The sequence below is a fragment of the Cavia porcellus genome, unplaced genomic scaffold, assembly GCF_034190915.1.
Source record: "Cavia porcellus strain 051 isolate PalLab524CR breed Dunkin Hartley unplaced genomic scaffold, mCavPor4.1 scaffold_2, whole genome shotgun sequence".
In the NCBI taxonomy this organism is placed as follows: Eukaryota; Metazoa; Chordata; class Mammalia; order Rodentia; family Caviidae; genus Cavia; species Cavia porcellus.
The window spans coordinates 80,802,477-80,825,139 of NW_026947485.1; the positions used below are offsets into that span (position 1 = coordinate 80,802,477).

The 22,663-nt window shown below is 40.5% G+C and overlaps 1 protein-coding gene across 6 annotated transcripts in view; it reads right to left on the reverse strand.

The window, feature by feature from the left end:
• Positions 1–22,663, reverse strand: part of Sorcs1 (sortilin related VPS10 domain containing receptor 1) — a 496,139-nt gene that overhangs the window by 103,130 nt on the left and 370,346 nt on the right. For all 6 annotated transcript variants that reach the window (XM_013158158.2, XM_063244677.1, XM_063244675.1 and 3 more), the window contains exons 7-9: positions 14,709–14,827; positions 12,781–12,870; positions 7,558–7,737 (exon numbers count right to left, since the gene is read on the reverse strand). In XM_013158158.2, the coding sequence (XP_013013612.2) occupies positions 7,558–7,737; positions 12,781–12,870; positions 14,709–14,827 (389 nt within the window). The remainder of the gene's footprint in view (positions 1–7,557; positions 7,738–12,780; positions 12,871–14,708; positions 14,828–22,663) is intronic.

Here is a 22,663-nt window from a genome sequence, read left to right on the forward strand (position 1 = left end):
TCTCTTCTATAGTTTTGGGAGAGGTAACTACCAGGTTATCAAACTATGCAATAATAAATCATCCATTGTGGAGTTTCAAGTGTTGTGGACTTTATCAAACACGTATTTTACCCCTGGGTGAGATTATCACAACGTAGGGAAACTGGAGGCAGTGAGGAAAAGGACCACAGTGTGCGGAGTAGCACTTTCTGTCCCATGGGTGCTGTAGCTGATTTTAAAGCTTATGAGCAGCAGGAGATAGGACAGTCATGTGAAGTTTGGGAATGAAGTGGACAGACCTCAATGAAGTAGCTATGCAGAACGTACATGGAGGTGAGTGAATAAATTGGCCACCATAGGTGAGCCCATTTAACTTAGCTGGGACCTATGTATTGTAATGGGAATTTTTTTAAGTGAAAAAGTGAAAAAAATAGCAGTCATCTTGTGAGTTCTTGTTCATATCAAGCATCTGTGCCCATTCCATTATATATAAACCTTCTAGTACTTGTTTCAAACTTGCATAACAACTTTTATTCCAATTCCATGGATGAAAAAAGCTCAGGTACAGATAAAATCAGTTTCTTAAGATCACAGGGTGTTGGGTTTCATTCTCAAATCTGTTTGAGTTCCAAAATTCTTTCCATAAACACAGCTCTGAATTTGTCAATTTAGAGAGGCTGGGTTTTGATCAATAGAAGACATGCTCTGCCTTTGCTTTTGACACAGTCAGACCTCATTAGTTTGTACCTGCTGATTTGCCATCTGGGATAATTTAGAGTTGGGCCAAATTTGCACTCTTTTGGAACAACAAATGTGTTAAACAAATAAATGCCTCCAAGGAGTTCCTGAGAGGAATACTTTGAAGTACTTAGGGAAACAAGCCACATTCTGGGCAATCGAAGGCAGCCAGTACAGTTTCTTGTGCATTGCAAATCCTCAGCAAATGCAGGAGGTGTCGATTCCAGGAGCGCTCCACCTCCAGCAATACTGTGCTAATTACAAATCATATGTACTTATTTGCCACACCAGCTCTATCAGGGCTTCTCAACAGGAAACTCCAAATTAGTTTTGCATATGTTTGTGAGGCTATTATAGACTCACATAGGACCAAACTGCCAGTTCTTTAAAAATTAAATTTCAGAAATCAGAATTTCACAAAGCTATTTTGATCTTCTCCTTATAGCACACTGAGAAATGGGGAATGACTCTGTCTTAGCCATTCCGTGCTCTGGAGGGTTATAAAAATAAATGCAAAAGGAATAAAATTGTTACCTACCTCAGTAGTTTCCCTGCCAAATTTCCTTCCTGCCTTTTCCCTTTTGGTAAGAGGGCCAGAGCATGAAACGCTGTGCTGAGGACCTGGTTTATTTGATTTGCAGAAGTGGCGACTTATCGGCCCCCAACCACTTGACATTATCAAATGCCATTTTGAGCAGAGGTGAACCTTGGAATTCACCTCTGACAGCAAGGCCTCCAGGTTTGTGTCGAGGAATAAAATCTTGGCAAAGTACAGAGAATACTGAAATGGAAGATCAAGTTGTAGAAAGTCTACTTATATTCCTCTTACAGCCAAGGCACGTTATCTGTCAGTGTCTTTTTATTGTTTTGTCCCTTTGGCATGGTCTGCAAAGAAGGCCATCCTGCTTAGGATTGTGCCATCCACTCGGAGCATGGAAATTCCATTTCCCCACATCTCTCACTGTAACCACTGTGGTTTTTGTAGTCTTATCATCTATCTTGCGATGTTTACTCACTTACTGTAGGACTTCCAATACCAAAGTAGCAGCATTAGTGCCCCAAATGTGGAATTGTGTGGGTGTAAGTATGAATATTTCATGCATGTATGCCTGCCTCTCTGTCTCTGTCTCTGACTCTGTTTCCCTGTCTCTCTGTCTCTGTGTAAAGGGTCCCACTGACAATGAGAAAATAGGCATACATTTCCAGATCACCTCTCTCTGGCTCTACTCCAAATGCATATTTAATGAAAGGCATGGGGCTGACATTTGGCAGGGGTTGGGGATGAATCAGAAGTTTGTTTCATTCCATTTCTCCAACACTTTTCCATTCTTCTATTCATGCCTCGTATCTTGGTCTCAACCATTATGGAATTTTCCTATGGATGCCAATGTTTTTGTGGACTCCCCTAGTGCTCTTTTTTACAATCTTTATTGTTATTAGCACATGTTCACAGTAAATAATGATTACCATCATGTGAGGAGTTGGTATATGTACATAGCAGGCCTTAATTTTTTTCACCCTCTCCCTCCTACTCTGTAGAAACTTTATTGAAAGAAGGTAATTCACATTGTCTCTTTTCTGGTGAAATCTCACATTATTGTCTCAAACACTGGCATCATCTTTGAGTTTTCATTCAAGCACAAATTGCTTCTTTATAGCTCATAACAGTGAAGTCACTTGGTACGAGGAACTGTGGTTTTACTTTCAATAAAATAAGCAGTAAGTGTTTTGCATTAAAAATATACAAATAACAACAACAGTACCTTAAACTTATTGAGTGCTCATAAATTATTCTACACCATAAGAAAGAACTTTGGAAATATGAGCACATAAATTTTTCCATGAACTCTAAATGGTAGATCCAGTATTACCCTAAATATGTGTATGAGTAAACCAAGGTTCAGATGTGATCTTAATCACTTGTCTGATTAAGATCATTCTGCAAGGGAACTTAAAATCTACACTCTGAGTTATTGTGTCTAACTTCAGAGTACATGTAACCAGTCACGTGGCTGTATTAAATTTTTTCAAGCTTTTCTCTCATCCTAGAATGTACTGAGAAAAACATGATTTTGGGATACCACGCTTATAGGAAATGGCCATTCTTTCATTGCTTAGTGTATTAAATCAACAGTCTTTCAGTAAATATATTTTCAGCATGTACTATGTGAGCATTGTGGATATCAGACTTGGAATATCTAAGCAGCTGTACTTACATTCAACAAATGATTCTGGCAAGTTAGAGTTTTCTATGCGCTGGGCATTTGGTCTCCCCTCCCCTCCTCCTCTCCTCTTCTTTTCTTTTTGTACCAGGAATCAAAGTCAACCTCACAGTTACCAGGCAGGTGCTGTGCCGCTCGGCTATATCCCAGCCTAGATTTATTAAATTATTAAAAAGAAGACTCCCAGGTATCTCTCCTTTTTCATGCTTACTTTGACAGTTCTCTCTTGCACCAATCTTTCAAGTTGTCCGAGTGGGAGGACCCCATCCCAGGAATCTTTGTGTTTGCGTGTATTCCCTCTGAGTCTGACTGAGAGCTGATTACTCCCATCCCTCAATCTAAAGTCACAAATCCTCAGTGGAAAAAAAAAATCGAAAGAACAAAAAAGATAGAACAATTATAGCAAGCATGGGAATTTTTCCAAGACCATGATGTCTTTGGGGTTGGGGATAGGATATTTTACTTGCAAAGAATATTCCAGCAGTGGAGATGTATAAGCAGATAGAGCAGGGCTGCTTCTGCAATGGGGGAACCTAGCTGACAAAATAAGTGGAAACCTTCTTTCTCTCCCTGCTGCCCTGATCTAACACTACTCTCTCCCAGAAACAGTGGCCTGTTCCACATATTATAATGAATACATGTTGGATTAAAGGCCGTTTTTCCCCTTCTACCTCTTACTTTGGTATTTAATGGCAAAGTTTTCCAGAACTACATCATCATGACTATTTAATGTTCTCTTTTTAAAGAGGCCACACGAAGTGTGCAAGACACAGTGTGCCACAAGACATCTGCTGCTCCCCGTTAATCTCCTGTGACATACGGCAGTGTGTTGTTCAGGATGCCCACTGTGACTCACTCTCACAAGAGGCGCATTCCTGTGCATTCCGAATTTGACGTCCAGGTGGCTTCACTCCCAACACAAGCCTTTCCACTCAGCCAGAGGAAACTGTCATTGTCCATTAAGCCAGAGTGCCCTTCATCATCATTAATTAATATTCCCTTCCCAAAGGAGGCGGGATATTGTCCAAAGCTGTCAGATTCCTTTTCATCATCCACACCGCACAAATATCCTAGGAACTGAATGTCACAGACACGCTCATCTTGCTCTGACCACCACCAAGCCTGCCGTGTTCTGTTACTCTTGGCACTGTTTTTCACTTATAATCAACTTAGTCCCCAGTACTGATCTTCCAGGGAGACAGGACACTTCATAGTTGAGAGTTTGCAGGCTCTACGATATTCTTGCATACTTGAATCCTGCTGTTTACTGGCTATATAATCTTACACATGTGGGTGCATTCTCTCAAAGTCTCTATTAGGAAAGAAGTGATTTTACTCCCATATCTTGAAATTAGTAAGTAAACTGAATGAGATGGTTCATGATTCTTTAAATACAGCTTTGCACATCACGGTACCCCCAGCATTAGCTATTAATTACATTTCACCACTACAACACTTCTAACGTATTTGCTGGTTTTCCTGACTTGCATTTCTTGGCCCTCCTGAAGAGGGTACCGGTTTAGTGAGCAACTCATAACTAAGAGAAAAATCTATCTTCCAGTGACGAAGCCTCAGCTTCCTGTCTCCCAGTGCATGGTCCTAAACATGTCACTGTGTCATTCCTCATGGACACGTAGCTCTAGAGTAAAGAGGGGAGCATTTCTAGCCATGTTCTAACGCGAATGCAAACAGAATGACTGGTTTGAATGAGAACAATGCTTCCTTCTACATTTCTCACAAAAACCGCTCGACTCTGCATGTCCTTGAGGCACAGCTCCAGCCGTGCTCTGACACACTGTGTGGCTCGCCTCTGCTAACACAGCTTAAATTGAACACACATATGGCAATAGCAGGTCACTGACATGCAACAACACAGAGAGAATGAACAGCAGTCTCTCCTGTCACCCTCAAATGCAAGCAGATACGCACTCTGTGTATGCTGTCCCTATCACTCCCACCTCTTGGGTTGCTCATCTGTGCTCCTTATTAATTCATTTATGGATTTTCTTACTTTTCATTTATCTCTAAGTCCTCATCATTCATTGTAATTCTACTGGGAAATTCATGCTGGATGGCTTTCAGCTTCCTGCTAGCCAGAACAATCAGATTTAAGGGAACATTTGTGCCGGGCTCTGTCCGCCAATATTCTTTCTATCTAGGTAATCAGCAGACACGGCACTGCCGTCCTGATCACATCAATTTCAATTCAGGTTGCTGTGAACTGTCAGGCTAATGAAAGAAAGACTCTTCTCTCCTGGCCCCAGGATGCAAAACACCTTTACATAATAAAGTCACACTACTGCTCAACGTGATGGTAACAGGAGCCAGCTGGGTCCCTACAGAGAGTCAAGGCCAGAAAGACTCAAAGGGGAAGCTCAGGATTAACAGAGAAAAGTTTTTCCTGCTTCTTTTCATTCTATACCTGATACCAATGTTTGGATACAGAAAATCACATGTGAAAATAGCTATACATAACAAGAAATGCCACAATCATTCCTGTCCAGACCTGCATCTCCCCCATCATCAGGGACTCATTTAAAATGGTCTCTGTTTTTTGGCAGAAAATGCAATTCATTTAGAGAATTTATTTTGATTTAAATTGGACAAAAGGAAAGGATAATCAGAAAGGGGAAAAAGCAATCTGAAAATCAGACCGGAAAGCAAACGGGACAACTAAGCTGGGTGGGGGGATGTTTGGACTTCATAGCAGCCCGAGACTCAGAGAAGACACTTCCATGGCACATGCTGGACCAAGGCAAGAGAACGCATGACATTTCAACAGAGCTCACATTTAAATGTTCACGGGGCACTTACAAATGAAAGAAGACGTAAGCATTTACTTTTGGTCATACAAAGACATCCAGTTGGTGTTAAAGAGTGTCACGGGGCCTGCTAATTGCAATGTCGAAGAGATAGAAACTCAAAAGAAATGTACTATATGTTTAAATAATGTGTATAGAGTTCTAAGAATACAAGAGTAGAATATTATATTGGTGCTGAGATACATTGGACATAATATTAATTGTGCTATTCTCTGAGCACTGTAGCATTTCAGGCCTTGCACTGAGTACTTTGGAAGGATTAACTCATTTCATTGTCAGAGAAATCCTATTCAGTACTGCTTTTATCTCCATATATTTTTTTAATCGGTACCGGGGATTGAACTCATGACCCCGTGCTTGCAAGGCAGGCACTTATGCCGCTGAGCTAAATCCCCAGTCTCTATCTCCATATTTTTATGAGACAGTGGCTCACAGGGTAAAGATTTGTGTAAAGCAGGTATACAAATGTCAGAGAGAGGATATAATCTCAGGAAACTTGGATCCAAAAATCTATACTCTAAATTTTATACAAGCTGAATTTTAAACTAACTCATCAGAATACATATTTTCCAGAATACATGTTCAGATTGAAGCTGAAATGTATGAAGCTATATTTATCTGAAACGTGGGCAGCAGACAAAGTGAAGAAAACCTGTGAAAGCATAAAAAAGCCTGCAGTGTATTTTTCTAAATATACCCACACAAACTAGGTTCTACATTATTGTCATAATCATGTTAAAAAACATTTGGGTTCTGGATTGGCATGCAGTTTGTTAATATGCCTTGACACATATACAGAAGTGTACACATTAGAAGAACATTCTCACAAACTTGTGAAAGAGAAAGAAGATGGAAAACACTGAGCAATTGTAGTGATTGGTTTGGATTTCATTAGGGTAATTGATTTCTTCCATACTGAATATAACTCGATCGCTTCTTATCATACAAACAGCCACTTGACTCCTTGAATTTATCCTCAACCAAACCACATTGTCACTATGCCTATAGAGATTTTAATCTATTTTAAGATTTTTCAAATAGACCATAGGTACATGATTGGACTTTGTAAATCCTGATACATCTTTGAAAATGGCTCCTTATTACCCAAGATAAGACTGAAAAATAGTGGAAGTCCACCCTCCAATAGTGACTTTCTTTGTCACTATTGGACTGTGCTTTAAAAGGCAAAGCTGACGGGTCCAACCAGTATGCTTTTATTTTGAATTCTGGTTATTTTGGTAAACAAAGAGCCATAGTTCTTAGGGAAGACTGGTAAGCTGTGCTTTTATTGTTATTCATTAATTTATTTTTCCAAATTTGGGATAAAAGAACCTAATGATCTTGCCTTGCACCATGGCCCGGAGAAAAGTTCATTAGCCAAGGGAAGTTAGAGAGAGTTTCAAAGCCAAGGGAATATCTTTATGGCAAACAAAGACAAGCCCATCTCCTTCCCTCTTTCCTCGGAGACAGTAGAGAACTGCCCCGACCGCTCTTTAAAAACAACCCCTTTACCCTTCAAACCTACTTTGAAATATCACATTAAGAGCGCTACTGTGCAAGCTGTAATCAGTGGTAACCAAGATCCTCTCCAAGGTCTTGGGGATTCACAAACCCTGGACTTGGTCAAAGAAGAACCCCAGAATTTTGTGGCTTGTAAATCAAGTCATAAAAATGCTTTATAAATTCCTATACCTCCCAGGTGGAAGGAGGCCACAAATAGACTGGTATTAAAATGATCACTCTACTACTGGACTCTTGTTGGCCAGCGCTGGTGCCAAAGCAGCCTGGTGACATACCTCATAGAGGTCGATCATGACATTGCCCTCAGGGCCTCGGCTGCTCTGCACGTTCTCCAAGGCCAGTGTGAAGTAGATGCCACGGGTGTCTGAGATGTAGAGGTTGTACGTGTCGTTCTGGTTCCACTCTTGCACGGCTGCAAACACTTGGTTCTCATCCGTGCTGATGACATGCATGTCCTACAGAAAGACAAGCAGGTGGAGAAGGAAGAGGACTTTTAAACACGGTCCACGGGTGTGGCGTCAGGTAGGAACTGGCACTTTAACCAAGCACAGAAAGCTTCCTTTTCTACCTGTGACAAATAATGGTTAATTAGCTAACTTTCAATCACACATTTTCTTTATCACTGGCAGGGTTAGGTGGTAGGGTCATAGGAAAATAGGATAGAGGGATGCTTGGCAGCTCACTTATAGTTTAATTGGCCTGTTAGATAATTGGAAAAACATTTTCTTGAATATATATGATTTTGAAGAACGAATCGTTCTGATATATTTGCCAGGCTGAAACATGGTGAATGCCTAACAGACAAGTACTGCATCTATCACTGTAGTCCATGAACCAGCCAAACAGGGACCACCAGCAAGCTGACACTAGAGCCTCTATTCCTATTTAAGGAACCCAAATTCCTAGGGAACAGTCTGTCCATGAAAATGTGAGAAGCCTGCCCTAAAATTCCCGCAGTGCTAATTCATGTTAATTAGTATTTAAGCTGGTAACCAAAATCTTTAGCAGAACAGCTCTGCAGGAAACTTTAAGGGGACAGGGAAGCAGTAGACGGATGCTCTGGGCGTGGGAATCCCACACCCTTCCTTCTTTCAGAACCTGGAGAGGCAGAGGCTAGCACAGATCAGCCTGGATGCCTCCTCTCGGAGAGGACTGATACACGCACAGCTATATTTTACCCATTAGTCAAAGCAGAAGACACGCCACCAAAGCAAAAATCAAAAACCAAACCAAAACAGAAAAAAGAGGTCCAGAAGCATTGTGCAAGATCACAGACAAACAACTGGGAAGATTCTTGGCCTCTGGGTGGCTTCCCAGCCACTCAGATGTTCACAAATGGACCTTGTTCTGTTCTTGATGGAGCTTCCAATCTGACACTCTTCCTTGGCTAGAGAATTCTCCTAATGTCTAATCAAAATTTCTCATTTTAACATGCATTCAGTTCTTAACTCTAATTTAGATACATGTCTAAAATTTCTACTGCAAAAGAGGTGTAATAGCATGTCCCTCTCAGACTGGTGAAGATAAAACCATTTATTAAGTGTTAAACATTTCATGTCTGGCACTTAGCATTTGCTTCATATTCACTAGCAATTATCAGTGAAGAGAGCCTTTCTATCTCCTCTATCGATTAAGCAAGGTTGATTTGGCTTTTCTGTGTTGTAAATGTTAGAGTTCTTACTAATACACTCAACAAAATGTGGTTCATTCAAATGTTTTATTTCTAAATGGAGGGATTAGCTGTTTAAATTTGCCCCAGAGTTTTTCCTTCCTCCCCCGACAGAGAAACCTTCCAAGGCTCTCCACTTATTCTAGGCAAAGACAAAAATCTACCCTAGCATTTAGAGTTATCAAACTGGCAATCTCAAACCGTGTTTTTCTTCTGTAGAATGTTACACAAACCCTCAATTCAAGTTAAACTCTCAAAATTAAGCTAGAAAAAGCATAAAGTTTCTCCTCACCTCTGTTCCTTCTGAGTGAATTTCTGCACTGGTGAATTTCTGAGGTCATCAAAGAAGATGATGGGTTAAATAATCCCATACTAGATTAGGTTATCTGTTCTAATTCACCATGCAAGTCATATATTTTGCAGATTTACAGCTGAAAACCTAGATACATCAAGTGTTTTGACCTAGATTACTTAGAGAACAGGTCACTAAAAAACAGATTAAGATGCTATCTTTCCCTTCATATAATCTAATTACACTGAGCAGAAGATGATGTTGGACTTAAGTATTTGCATGGAAAATTTGAGATTTTAAATGCTACCGATTTTTTTTCTTGCCTAAATAGTCTTCTATCATTGAAAATATTATCTTTCTCTTTTACTGAATCACTAAATTCAGATCAAGATGAACTCTTACAGCTCTTCTATTGGGAATTAAAAAAAATCTGTTGGGCAAGGCCCTAGCTTTGTTGGATTTTAATAGACTAATAGGGAGCAGAGACTCTTTTGGTGAAACGTTTTAAATGACGCTGAATCAGAGATTTTTCAGAATTCTCATGATTCTTCAACATACCAATGCGTTAGTCTCTAGGCAAAGGACAGAAGAGAGTTCATTTTTTAAACTTGTTTGATTGCAGGATGGAATTTTTTTTGGCATATCAAAAAGGGAATTTTACTCTAGTACATCTGAGAAAACATTCTGCATTTAAGCTCCTTATTTTAAAAAACAAGACAAAGAGAAATGGATAAAGCAGCTGCCCAAGGTTGCAGCACAAGTTAGTGACAGATCCAGGTCCAAAGCTGGGTCTTCTGTCACAAATCAAACAGCTTCACACTGCCTGCATCCTGGTACACATTGATCTTCCACCAGGAAGACAGCCGAATCCATACTAATAATAATATTACCTTGCTTTTATAGAGTATCTGTCCTCCAAAATGCTCGCGGCACTTTCATATGTATTGCCTCATTTATCTCACTCCAGTGGCTCAGAATGAGCTCCAAGTAAGTTAAAGGAAGAAAGAAAGAGCACCACCCCATCTCTTTGACTAGGGGATGATCTGCCTGTTAATGGCGACTGCAGTGTTAAACTTACCCATCTCCTTCCTTGTCTGTTCTTTACCATTATGCTGTTAATTGTTTTCTAAGCACAGCTCAGGGGAACTATGATCATTCAAGAGTTGACACAATGGAAGCAGAAGATTAAACAAAATTTGAGCATGAAAATGCTGGATTGTCTCAATTCCTTTTCTTGGCCAGAAGGTTTTTTTTTTTTGTCCTGGCCCAGACAGAAGACCATGAAACAGATGCCCCTCTCTGCAGATCCCTCCCCTCAGCCAGGCTTCTCTTTGAAGGTATAATGGGATTGTAATGAGGTCTCTCATTGCTTTATATGACAAATACCCACCTGGGCCAAATAACCCATTCATTTGCTATGGTAGCTCCCATTTTGTGGGAACAAGCTTAATTAATTACTGCATTCTACCTTCAGAGTTTAAATAAGGCTGGATTATGGAACGTGGTCCTTCGGGAGAGCGGAGGGAGGGGAGCCCACGCTGAGTCAGGTTCAAAGTGAAACTTCTCCTTTCACAGTGGCTGGATGCCGCTGGGGAGGCTGGCAGCAGTGACTGGGGTTGGGGGTGGCTGTGCATCCGCAATGGCAGGCCTCTCCCGAATCTTTGGCAGGGGCCTCATAAAAGCTTCTTTGTTTTCACATTTCTATTGCTGGGACTTCTCAGCTCAAAGGGATGCTTCCACTCAGTGCTGCTGACAGTACATCAAGTTTTGGAGGAAGGATGGTGATGTTATATTTGAACAAGAGAAGTGATTCATTTACTCTCAAAGGCATAAAAGTTTATAATCACTAGCTTGAGTGTCAGAAAACTAGAGGTCTCGCTTCAGTTCGGTAGCAAATGGCATGCAGCCTTGGCCAATATTTATTCCCCTCAAAGAGTGTGCTGACCTAAGAGAGCACAGTCAATGAGAGACTCAACCAAGTCCCCTACTCCAGGCTCAATTCTGTCTATCCAAAACCAGCACATCTTACTCACTGAGCATCATTTCATTCTTAGTGATATAAACCTTGCAAGCTAACTGCTTCAGTTTTTTGGCCAAAGAAATCACAATTTATTTTAGTAATCTGCAGTAGGAGGGAACTGTGCTCTCTTTACTGAGGCAATTTGTCCATTTTCCTCAGGAACACCCTTAAGAGATTATCAAGGGTAATTTTAATAACACTCAGTTTTCTGTTTATATACAAACTTCATCCAGTTCTCATCTAAGACATAATTCACTGGGTATGTTCTTATCTTTTTTAAGAAAAAAAAAAAAAACTAAACCAAATCAAGAGCAAGCAGCATTGAAATGTGTGTACCCACACAGACATATGGTTCTGGGCAATTACCACAGCCGTTAATCTCTGAGCAGCTGAAAATAGCAATAACTTCTAACATGGTTATAGCTCACTGGAGTTAAAAGTGCACTTTACTGTGCATTATTACCTCTAACGGGCTATTACAGCCTCTTTCACTCTTGGGGTAAGGGGTAGAAAGGTGGCCAAGTGAAAGAATCTTACCCAGGAAAGACCAAACAATCTATCACCATTGGCTCCCCTCGGAGAGGAATCCTGCTATGCCCTTGTGCCATTTCTATCAAAGTTGCCTGAGCAGAGAGTTGGTGTCGATCCAAGATAATATACCATAAGTCAAGGATGAAAATAAAAATGTATGAGGACTCAATTTAAAAGTTCAAGTTCTCTGTGCAATTTAAAAGTTCCAAAGCTGAGCTACAATTTTAACCCAACCTTCAGGATCCTCTTCTTACAAATCTCTCACATCCACCTCTTTTGCTCTAAGTTTAAAACACAATATATTAAGAAACTTAAAATACACCAGCATGGTTGCAAGAGCTCAGAGCACAGCTGAGTGCCAGTGTGAGCACGACCTCCACCAGGTGGCGCTGCACATCAACACAGTTTTTCCAAGTCTCCCCAAAGATCATGGGATGGCCACACTGGGTGAGGGTCTTGGCCCTATTTTCAAAGGGGGATCCCCCGAGAAGACTGAAAATGTCAGCTGTGTAGCAGAGTTCCAACGGCAAGGAATATTCTAAGTTTCTCTGGGAAGAAAGTAGAGATTGGAGTCACCTGTGTGCAGTGCCCCTCAGTAAACAATTTGTCCTAGCAATACAGTGAGGTAGAAATGGGTCCTACCTATTGCCTTGATATATAACACGTTTACTTTTCCGAATAGATAGAAAATCAATACACATTTTTTGAACACCTTTACTACTGAAAATAATACTGAATCACTTATTGTTTCATATGCTCTAATATCATGAATTCCAGAGACAGCATGAAAGAGAAAGGAGGAAATGAAGAATGAGAGAGAAAGAAGGACCAAGAAAAGACAGCAGTGAGATTAGCAAAACTGCAAGGTAAGGAAGCAGGAATGTGAGAAATGGAGACAGGATGGTAAGAAAGGTGGGCTCGGGAAAGGGGTGCAGGCGGGACCCTGAGAGCCAGGGTGCTGCAGCCATAGTGAAGTCAGAGCGTACCTTGGGCAACGCGTACTTTGGAAGCTTCATTTGGGCAAACGCGTTCCTGTGGTAGGACACGTAGTAATGTGGTCTTCCTCCGGAGGTCAGCTGGAATGCAAGAGCAGGGCTGTAAGCGGAGGAGCTGCTGTGATGGCTTCTGTCACAGAAGAACATGGCCTGAGTGGAAGGGAGTAGTTCCCCTGCCACCAGTGAGGCTGTGGACAACTGCAAAGAGGTGGCATCGTGTTCAAAGCCACCTGACACTGGACATGCACTGGTCTGAGGCCCGGCCTGAACCCACTGGAAAGAAACAGCCCTCTTCCATCTGCACTGAGGCTGGAAGCCAGGACCCGTGCTCAGCTATTTTCCCCTCAGTATCACCAGCCTCAGGGTATCTGGCTTATTGTCCCTCGGCAGCTGAGCTCTCTGGGCGCAAGTCCAGGCCACACCAGCAGGGGCCCTTGCCACATTAGATAAAGACGGTCCAGGTCAGGCAGCAGACAGGAGCTCCCATTTCTGGGTACTCTGTCCAGTGTGGCAGAGTCCCACTGATAACCGGGATCACGTCCCCCGACAGGAGTGCTGGTCTAATGGGGTGCGAGCCAAGCCAGCGCTGAAATCCATTCCAGATCTTGTTCCAAGGAAGCTGTGAAAACCGGCCACTTTGTCTAGGATTTACAAGCCTTTGGTGAGACAAAGGGCAAAAAGTCTGGGGTATCCACTGAGACAAGCACCACGTGGGGGTACAATGTCAAAGGCACCCCTGTCACTTTCTCATTCCCTAGCAGCCACTCTGCACTTGTGCCAATGCCTGGAGTGCAAATGTCACCTGGAGTCTGTGACTCCGGATGATACAGAGTGCTGGGTGAATGCTCATAGAAAGTGGGGAAGTTGGCACCTTCCTCTCATTGGTATGTGTAGGTCACCTCTGAGTCCTGGTGTGGGCTGCAGAGTTACAGCCAGGACACCACGGGAGGAAAATACGAGAGAGTAAATACAGAGCTGTGTTTCCCTGGTAAGTCATATGGGTGGCTTATCAACAGTTAGTAGAAATGCAGAAAGGTTCCTGGGAGAGGCTCTCATTAGGAAATGTGTTAGACAGAACCAATAGATGTGACCACTGTAATGTCACTCGAAATTAGCACAGTATTCATCACTAGTTCCCCTGAAGAAAAAGCAAGTGGTGGCTATATGTGATCATTTGTGAAGCATTTAAAGCTGGTGGTAGACATTTTAAAAATCACAATTTCATATATATATATATATATATATAAAACAAACATCTAGAGGGTGTCTTTATTGTGCTTTTTGCTTATACATACAAGCAATTATACCTATTCTATTTTTGACATGGAAAGTAATAATTGAATACTTATGTGCACTGTCCAAACAAGACTAAAATTTTCCTTAACTGCTCAAAATAAGCAAAGCATAGTTTGACACTCTCTCTTCTAACACTCTAGAGTCTCTCATTCTCTGAGGAGGTGGAATAGCTAAATACATCTCAGGCTCAGTCTTGGTCTCCTAATAACAGTGCCAGAGAATCACAGATTGTTTTCACCCTGGCCACCTCCTCCCTGACCTCCAGGCACCACACAGCCTCCCCTTCCCAGCCTTCCCTTATTTTTGAGAGGGACTGATTGGCCTGCCAGGCCTTGTTTGGCAGAGATTAACACAGCTACCCAGTCAGTGGTGACTGGAAGCTTCTTGGGAAAGCAGATGGGGATGAGTGGCACCGACCTGCATTCTATCCACAATTTTAGTATTCTAATCAGGGCATTCCTGGCCTGTTGAACTAAGTAATATTCTTTCAGCAGAGAAGCTCCTGTATCCCTCCCTGCCTCTCATCTTTACCCCAGGTCCCCTGAGCGGCAAGTAAGACTCAACCGGGTCCAGAAACAATGCCAACACTTTTGAGATAACCAATGGGAGCAGCTCTTTCATACCTGAACAAACACATAATCGTCCTGGACGATCAGAGAGTCGTGGTCAATGTAGCCTGGGAAAGGTTTGTTTTTGTTGGTGTCTGTGCAATTCTGCATTCTGCAAGTGAGATATTGTGAATCTGGAAAGACACAAGGGGGTAGAGGTATACAAGACAGCTTTAGAATCAGAATGGATGTTTTTGTATTTTATCCCACTATCTTCAAGTCTTTTAAAGTAAACTCACAGCCTTTTAAGTACATCACTATTATTACTATTGTTAAAAATTATTATTGTTCTACTCCTTTGTTATCAGTGCTACTCTCTCCTGATTTCCCTACAAATTCTTGCCACGATAGAATACTAAATACTTTCTTCTTCCTTTTTCTTCCCCACATGAAATATTTGCCAAAACTGGCAATCACACTTGTGATTTCATAGCTATGGGTTTTCTATTTAATAGCCTTTCCTTCTATATTTTAACTGGTGGACCGGAGAACCCACACAGGCAACTATCACCCCCTCTGGAAGGAGAGGTACTGTTATAGATAATCAGATTTGTTTAAATTAAGATCAAGGTGGTTCTTCTACTATGGGTTAAATGTGAAACACAATAGGGAGATTTCTCAGTGAAAAGCTCTGCTTCCATTTTATAGATGAGGACTGAGACCTTCGATCTTGCTGGAACTGTGCAGGGGCTGCACCCAGTGACCGCAGTGGTGACTCTCAGTCTGTGCTGCTGAAGTACATAACCACTTCCTGAACACAGACACTCAGGACTCCGTGTGATACCATCCTGTTGCTCCTTACTTCCCACTGTTTCTGCTGTACTGCCCTTAAATAAAGTGAACGCCACCTCTCAGCCTCCTGCCTCTTCCTGTGCTCCCCCTCTGCCTTTCTGGTGATGTTTCCAGTTCTGCCTACTTTATGTTCAAGAATGTGGCCAAACTCTGCACCACTTTAGAAATGCTTCATTTGTATTCTCTCTGCCTAAAATGCTTCCCCCACAGGCTGTTACCAAAGAGGGCTATAGATTTCCACTCACTTCAGCATCTCCCATGGTAACACTCAACAGATAATACACAACACCTTGTGAGTTCCTTCCACAGCAATGGTTAAACTTATAAAATCACTTCAAGGTTTAATTCTATATGCTGCTCTCATTAGAATGTGCTTTCCATTAAGATGCTCCATAAAGACAGAGGCCTTTTTCTTTTCTTTTATCTCAGTTGTTTCTTTCAGTCATCTGTCTATCTGTCTATCTATCTACCTATCTATCTATCCCTGTTTTCCTGTAGACTCAGGTCTTGTTACTTAAGAATACTCCTGACATACAGGAGGCAATAAATGAATACCAGCTGGAATATGCCACTTTTCTGAAATAATATGCTTTTGAATAAAAAGAAGTCCCTTAATTGTTTTTGACAGTTAATGATTTCAGGGAACACATGTCTCTTCCAGATGCGCATAGCAGGAGATGCTCATTTTGGGGGATGGGGGTGGGTGGGCAGCAGTTCGTTGAGATGAGTGTGAGGATTTAATATGATTATCTTCCCAGAGCTTCCCAGGACTGCCACCACCTTCACCTAAGAAAAATGCTATTCTTGTGAACTGCACAATGATCTGTTGCGGGAATGTCACACCCACTGGTGTCCTGTGACCCAGCCCTGTTTTTGTGGGCCCTGAGCAGAGGGATGAGAAAGAATCTGAGTCACACACTTTCCTGCCCCATTGTACCTCAGCTGGAATGGCTCCCCAGGAATCCCCCTCCCCCATGAGTCCTTGGAAAACCATCTCCAACTTCAAGATAAAGAAAGGGAAGCAGGTTCAAAGAGATTACCAGGAAACTAAAAACTCTATTGAAAGCTGGCATAACAGCTTGAAAGAAACTAAGGATAGATTATCTCAACTGGAGGACAGATTTGTAATGTGAGAGCATGAAATGAAAAACTTCTTAAAAATAAGGAAACAAACAGCAATAATACGCAGGCTAGAAGATGATAAGAAGATCTATAACATAAGAATTAAGAATGTAAAGGAAGGAGTAGAGACACAAACAAATGAACTACAAAGGCTATTCACAGAAATAATCCAGCAGAATTTTCTAATTTAGTAAAAGGTAAAGATACTCAGATGTATGAGGCATACAGGACCCCAGCCACCTACAACCCAAACAGAGCTATGCCCAGGCATATAATAATCAAAATCCCAGAAATCCAATATAAGAATAGAATACTAAAAGCCTCCAGAGACAAGAAACAGATCACTTACAAGGGAACACCCATCAGAATTACAGCAGACTTCTCAGCACAAACCATCAAATCACGAAGAGCATTGGGTGAAATAATTCAAGCTTTGAAAGATAATAACCTCCAGCCAAGACTGATATATCCTGCACAACTGTCCCTAGAAATTAATGGAGAAACAAGGTGCTTCCAGGATAAAGAGGAACTAGAGGAATTTGCAACCACCAATTCAACTCTACAGAGAATACTGCAGGACATTCTAAAAGAGAAAAATAACAAGATTCCAAAAACAGTAACAGAGAGGCCACAATGAATGGAGCAGAAAGCAAAATGAAGAAGACAAACTGACAACTAATGACAGAAAAAGAGCTCAACAGAAATGAGGCAGAGAAGGTTGGACATAATTTCTAATATAGATGGCCTAGATACCTTAACTGCGGGGAAAAATAGAGAATAGCAGGCAAAGTGGATCAAGAGATAGGGTCAACTGAGAGGCTCTTTATGGAAAATATAGTTAGCCTGAAGAAGGTTATATGGACCAAAATCAAACATGAGAAAATGGAACTCGATGTGATAGGGAACCAGAGAGTAATAGGGGTAACTTAGACCAGTATATATGGATAGGTTGAACAGACAGGCTTTAAGAAATGAAGAAATATAACTAGAAATTCAGCCAAGGAGTGAGAAAGTTCAGAAACACTTAAGTAAATAGCAGGTTGCCCCCCACAATACAAAGCCATGAGTGTTGGGGAGACCGAAAAATACACAGTTCGTTCTGAGGGAGTAAAAGGGAGGAATAGTCCTCAAAAAAAAAAAATAACCAGCAGAAGATATAGCTAATAGTGTATCAGGATTAAAATCTCTATTACTCGCACCACTCTGCTTGGTTGGAACTTGTTCTGTCCTAGTTTGTATACAAGCATTGGATCTGAGGGGCATGGACGGCTCTCCATAGCATAGGGGACATCTTTAATTCCCTATTAACTCAATCAGGATCCAAGTATGACTTATATTGTTATATCATGACTTATACTGATCTTAGTTAAATCTGACTTGTTTGATTGCTGCTTATTATTGACAGATTTTATTCAAAACCTGTAAGGTTGATGGCAACAAGTTGAGGAGTACAGACAACTATACTGAAAATGACAATGATTCACTATGATATCCATTCTGATTTGATTACTACCTGTTTTTGTAGCTCTATACTATCTATAAAGATGTATTTCTGTTAAGTCTGTTATGTACTGATATGCTCAATTATACTTTATCTGATGATATAGCGAATTCTATTGATGATAACAAGAAACAGCATAGTGACCAGGATAGAACTCCTTATACAGCAGATTTATATGTCTTTTTAGTTTTATATGTCTATAGGAAAAAGTTTAGTTCTGCCTTGCTTTGTTACGTTTTTCCCTCTAACACAGAAAGGAGAGAAATACATGTTAAGACTCAAGCTTATGTAAAACCTATGAACAGTTTATGAGCACTGATCTGATGACACATGATAAATGAAGAAAAACTTTGAAAGAAAGTAACTGGCACAGTAGTACCCAATCCTGAGTCCAGAGTGTTATGATGTGAAATCCAGAAATATTATTAATCCTTGTTCAGAAGGATTTTAATCTAATACGCTCTGTTAGGTCTCAACATAAATGAAGACATGGATAAACGCATACATGTCTAAGTGTATAGAATTGATAGCCATAATACTTAGTTTTTGTTGGATAGTTGAACAGAACTGTTTGCAGTCTCCCTGGTTGAAATCCCATTTATATGTTCCACTTGTGTACCTTGAACAACTATTTATAGGGGGATAATATGTACACATCAGCTAGTGATTTATTACTGCCTATTTCTTTTCTTTGAAAGTATGTACTATATCTGCCCATTTTCTATCTTGTTTTGTCTTTCTTTTAAAAAAAGACAACAGAAGATATTAATAGTGTATCAAGATTTAAAACACACATTACTTGCACCACTCTGCTTAGATTTTATTCTTTCCCAGTTGGTTTACTTGCACTAGATCTGAGGGCACAGACAGCTATCCCCAAAATATCAGGATATATTTATAGTAAAGTAATCATCTTTAATTTCCTATTAACTTAATCTGGAACCCTGTATAATTTATACTGCTTTATCATGACTGATCTTAGTTAAATCTGGTTTGTTTGATTGCTGTTTGGTATCAACAGATTTCATTCAAAACTATTATGATTGATAGTATCAATGAGAGTATAGGCAACTACACTGAAGATGATAAGATTCTACCATTCTGGCTTGATTAATACCTGTCATTGAAATTTTACACTATCTACAAAGTTGGGTTTTTGTTAATATTGTTATGTACTGCTATATTCAATTATACCGTGTCTGATGATTTAGATAATTCTATTGGAGATAATAAGAGACAACACAGGAACCATGGTAGAACTCTTACAACAGTCTTATATGTTTATTTTGTTTCATGTATTTATAGGAATATATTTTGTTTTGCCTTGCTTTGTTTTGTTTCTCCCCCTAATATAGAAAGGATAGAAATACATGTTAAGACTCATGCATGTGTAGAACCTATAAACAGTTTACGAGAACTGATCTTATAATGCATGATGAAATGAACAAATACTTTGAAGAAAAAGAGACACTACAGTACCTAGTGCTGATCCCATAGTGTCATGATGTGAAATCCAGCAATAATATTATTCTTTGTTCAGAGTGATTTTAGCCTGCTTTGGTTTGTTTAATCTCAACATAAATGAAGATATGGGTAACTGCATGTATGTTTAAATGTATAGGATTGATAACCATATTACTAAGATTTTGTTGGATCGTTGAACAGAACTGTTTGCAGTCTTGCTGTTTGAATCCCTACTTTGCATGTTTGTATCTTGAACAACTATTTGTAATATGTAATTGATATGTAATCATCAACTAGTGATTTCTTACTGTTTATTTTTTCTTTGAAAGTATGTATTATTTCTACTCATTTTCTGTTTTGTTTTAGTCTTTCTTTAAATAAAATAAAAAAAGAGAAAGGCTTCTTGTTCATTTCCCTGCCTCCTTTTTCAGATATTCCTGTAGTCTTGTTTTTACTCCAACTCAAGATATTTTGCTTACAAACACTTTCTGGGGCTCACCCCTTCCCAGAATTGTTCTTCTTATGACACAAATTTCTACCTCACAATTTCACATTCCTCTAGACCTTTTTCAGCTTCTGAGCAACTTTAGTTTTTAAAAAATAGTGGGGAGTCATAGAAACAAGGAAGATAGGTGGTGACAAGAACTGGGTTTATGTTCTAGTGTGGCCTCATACTAGCTGCTGAGCTCATGGGAATCCTTGCATCTTCCTGAATTTCCATTCCTTTATTTATTAAACAAAAATAACAACATCAACTGTCAAGTAGATGAGCTACTAGATAAAAATTAATCTAATAATATAATGCTGCTTTGAAATTTAAACTTCCCACATGTTGTTATTGTAGTTAATATTCTTGCTTTCTCTTTCACAATGATAAAAATCAGTTTGAAGCACATAGCAAGTCCTTAAAAACACTGAATAAACTGCACTTGAAGAGTCTGGCCATACAGAAATATCGGTAATAAACTTATTAGTGTCCACTCTTTCATATTTGCCAGAAAAGACAGTGTGAGACATGTTGGCCATTCCTCCTCTTTGGGACTGGAAGTTTCACAATGTAAGCATTAATCCTGTGGAATCCAAGACCACTTAGAATTTTCCTATTCTCTTTGCCACAGATTGACATAAAAGAGTTCATTTAAACCCGGTTCTCACAGAGGAGAAGAGGAGGGCAAGAACCAGGAGATAATGGGGGAGCCCTTCCACTACCCTGTGCAACTCTGAGCCTCATTGTGATGTCTGGGCCTGCTCTTGTCTTCCTGTTATCCCAAGAAGCCAGTCTTCCAGAAAAACTCATATAATGCATGCAAAAATGACAGGAAAAGGTTCTGTTTCCAGATAACATCCTTGAGCAACTGTCTGTCTCAAGTCTAGGACCTCTCTGCCTCTGTGATTCTCATGTGAGATAATAAATAAAAATGACAGCTAAAGAAAATTAAGCTCGAGGTTTTTGATTAGGAGTTCTTAGACTTTCAATTACGATTAAAACTTCCATTATAATCTCTAGAGCTGATACATAATGAAGATTTATTGATGGATACACAATGATTGTTTAATTTTCAATAGTAACTAATAGGTCTGAAGGACTGAATACTTCTGCAAGCAGAGAGGCATCGCAGCTTCCTGAGGCACCTCAGCCTGTGGTGAGTGCCCAGCACAGTCTGCCCAAATCTCAGACTGTTCCGGACCCCCCAGGCTTCTGGGTGCAGAGAAGTGGAACAGTGGGTTAGAGGCCACTACAGCTGCCTCCCCATCCCCCCCCCCCCCCCGCTACACTTGGAAGTCTGCTGAGCTCCTGACGGATGGGCGGGCCTACACTAACCCCCGAGCCCAGCCGCGCCTACCCATCTGCCTGCAGAGGAGGAGCTGGGCGGATCTGGAGTGCCTGCAGAAGTCCCTTCCTTTGCCTAGAGGACTGTGGATATCTCTGCAAGCAGGGAGGGATCACAGGCTCCTGAGGCACTGTGGCCTGTGGAGAGCACCCTAACCCGGCTGCAATTGAAGAGCTGTGGATCTTCCAAGGGGCAGGTGGGCGCACAGTGTCCCTGAGGCCCAGCTTGTCTGGAACTGCGGAGTTCTGAGCAGGCAGAGGAGGGACACTGGTTCTGCAGGCCCAATGGCTTGGGGTAGTGCGGTGTCAGAGGCTCAGTAGCTCCAAGCATAGAAGGGGATTTTCAACAGATCCTGAGGAAGCTTTCAAATAACACTTGAAACACAGAAATATACAAAATGACAAAACGAAAGACCAAATTACAACCTCAAACCTCCAGCCCATCTCAGGAAACCCTAGGAGCAATGTATACAGAAGAAAATATATCCCATCCACCTCATATATCGGACATAATAGCTACTGAAGTTGACAAACAACTCCAGGAAGCTTTAAAGAAATTCAAACTCGAAATAATCTCCCAGATAAAAGAAGAAATGATAAAAGAAATGAAAGAGATTCTAAATATATCTAAAGAAAACACAGATAAAAAATTGGAGGAACTAAACAAAAAGATAGAATCCCTAGACGAGCAATATAAGAAACAAACAGAATACATAATGCAGATGCACAGAGATATACAGGAAATAAAAAACTCCACTGAAAGTTGTAAAAACCGCCTTAATGAAAGTGAAGATAGAATTTCAGACCTTGAAGACATGATTGCAGCTAGTGAACAGGAAAGGAAAGATCTTTTGAAAATAACAAGGAATCAGGAAACAACAATTCAACAACTGCAAGACGATGCAAAGAAGAATAACATAAGAATGATAGGGATTAATGAAAGAGAGGGAGACAACATAAAGGATGTCAAGCGGATATTTAGAGAAGTAATAGCTGAAAATTTCCCAAGCATGAGATCAGAAACTGACATCAAGATCAGTGAAGCATATAGAACTCCAAACACTCATAACCAAAATAAAACTACACCCAGACATATAATAATCACCATCCCAGAAATCCAACACAAGAATAGATTACTAAAAGCTGTCAGAGAGAAAAGACAGATCACTTATAAAGGAAAACCTATCAGAATCACAGCAGACTTCTCAGCACAAACGATAAAGTCAAGAAGAGCATGGAGTGAAATATTCCAGATCCTAA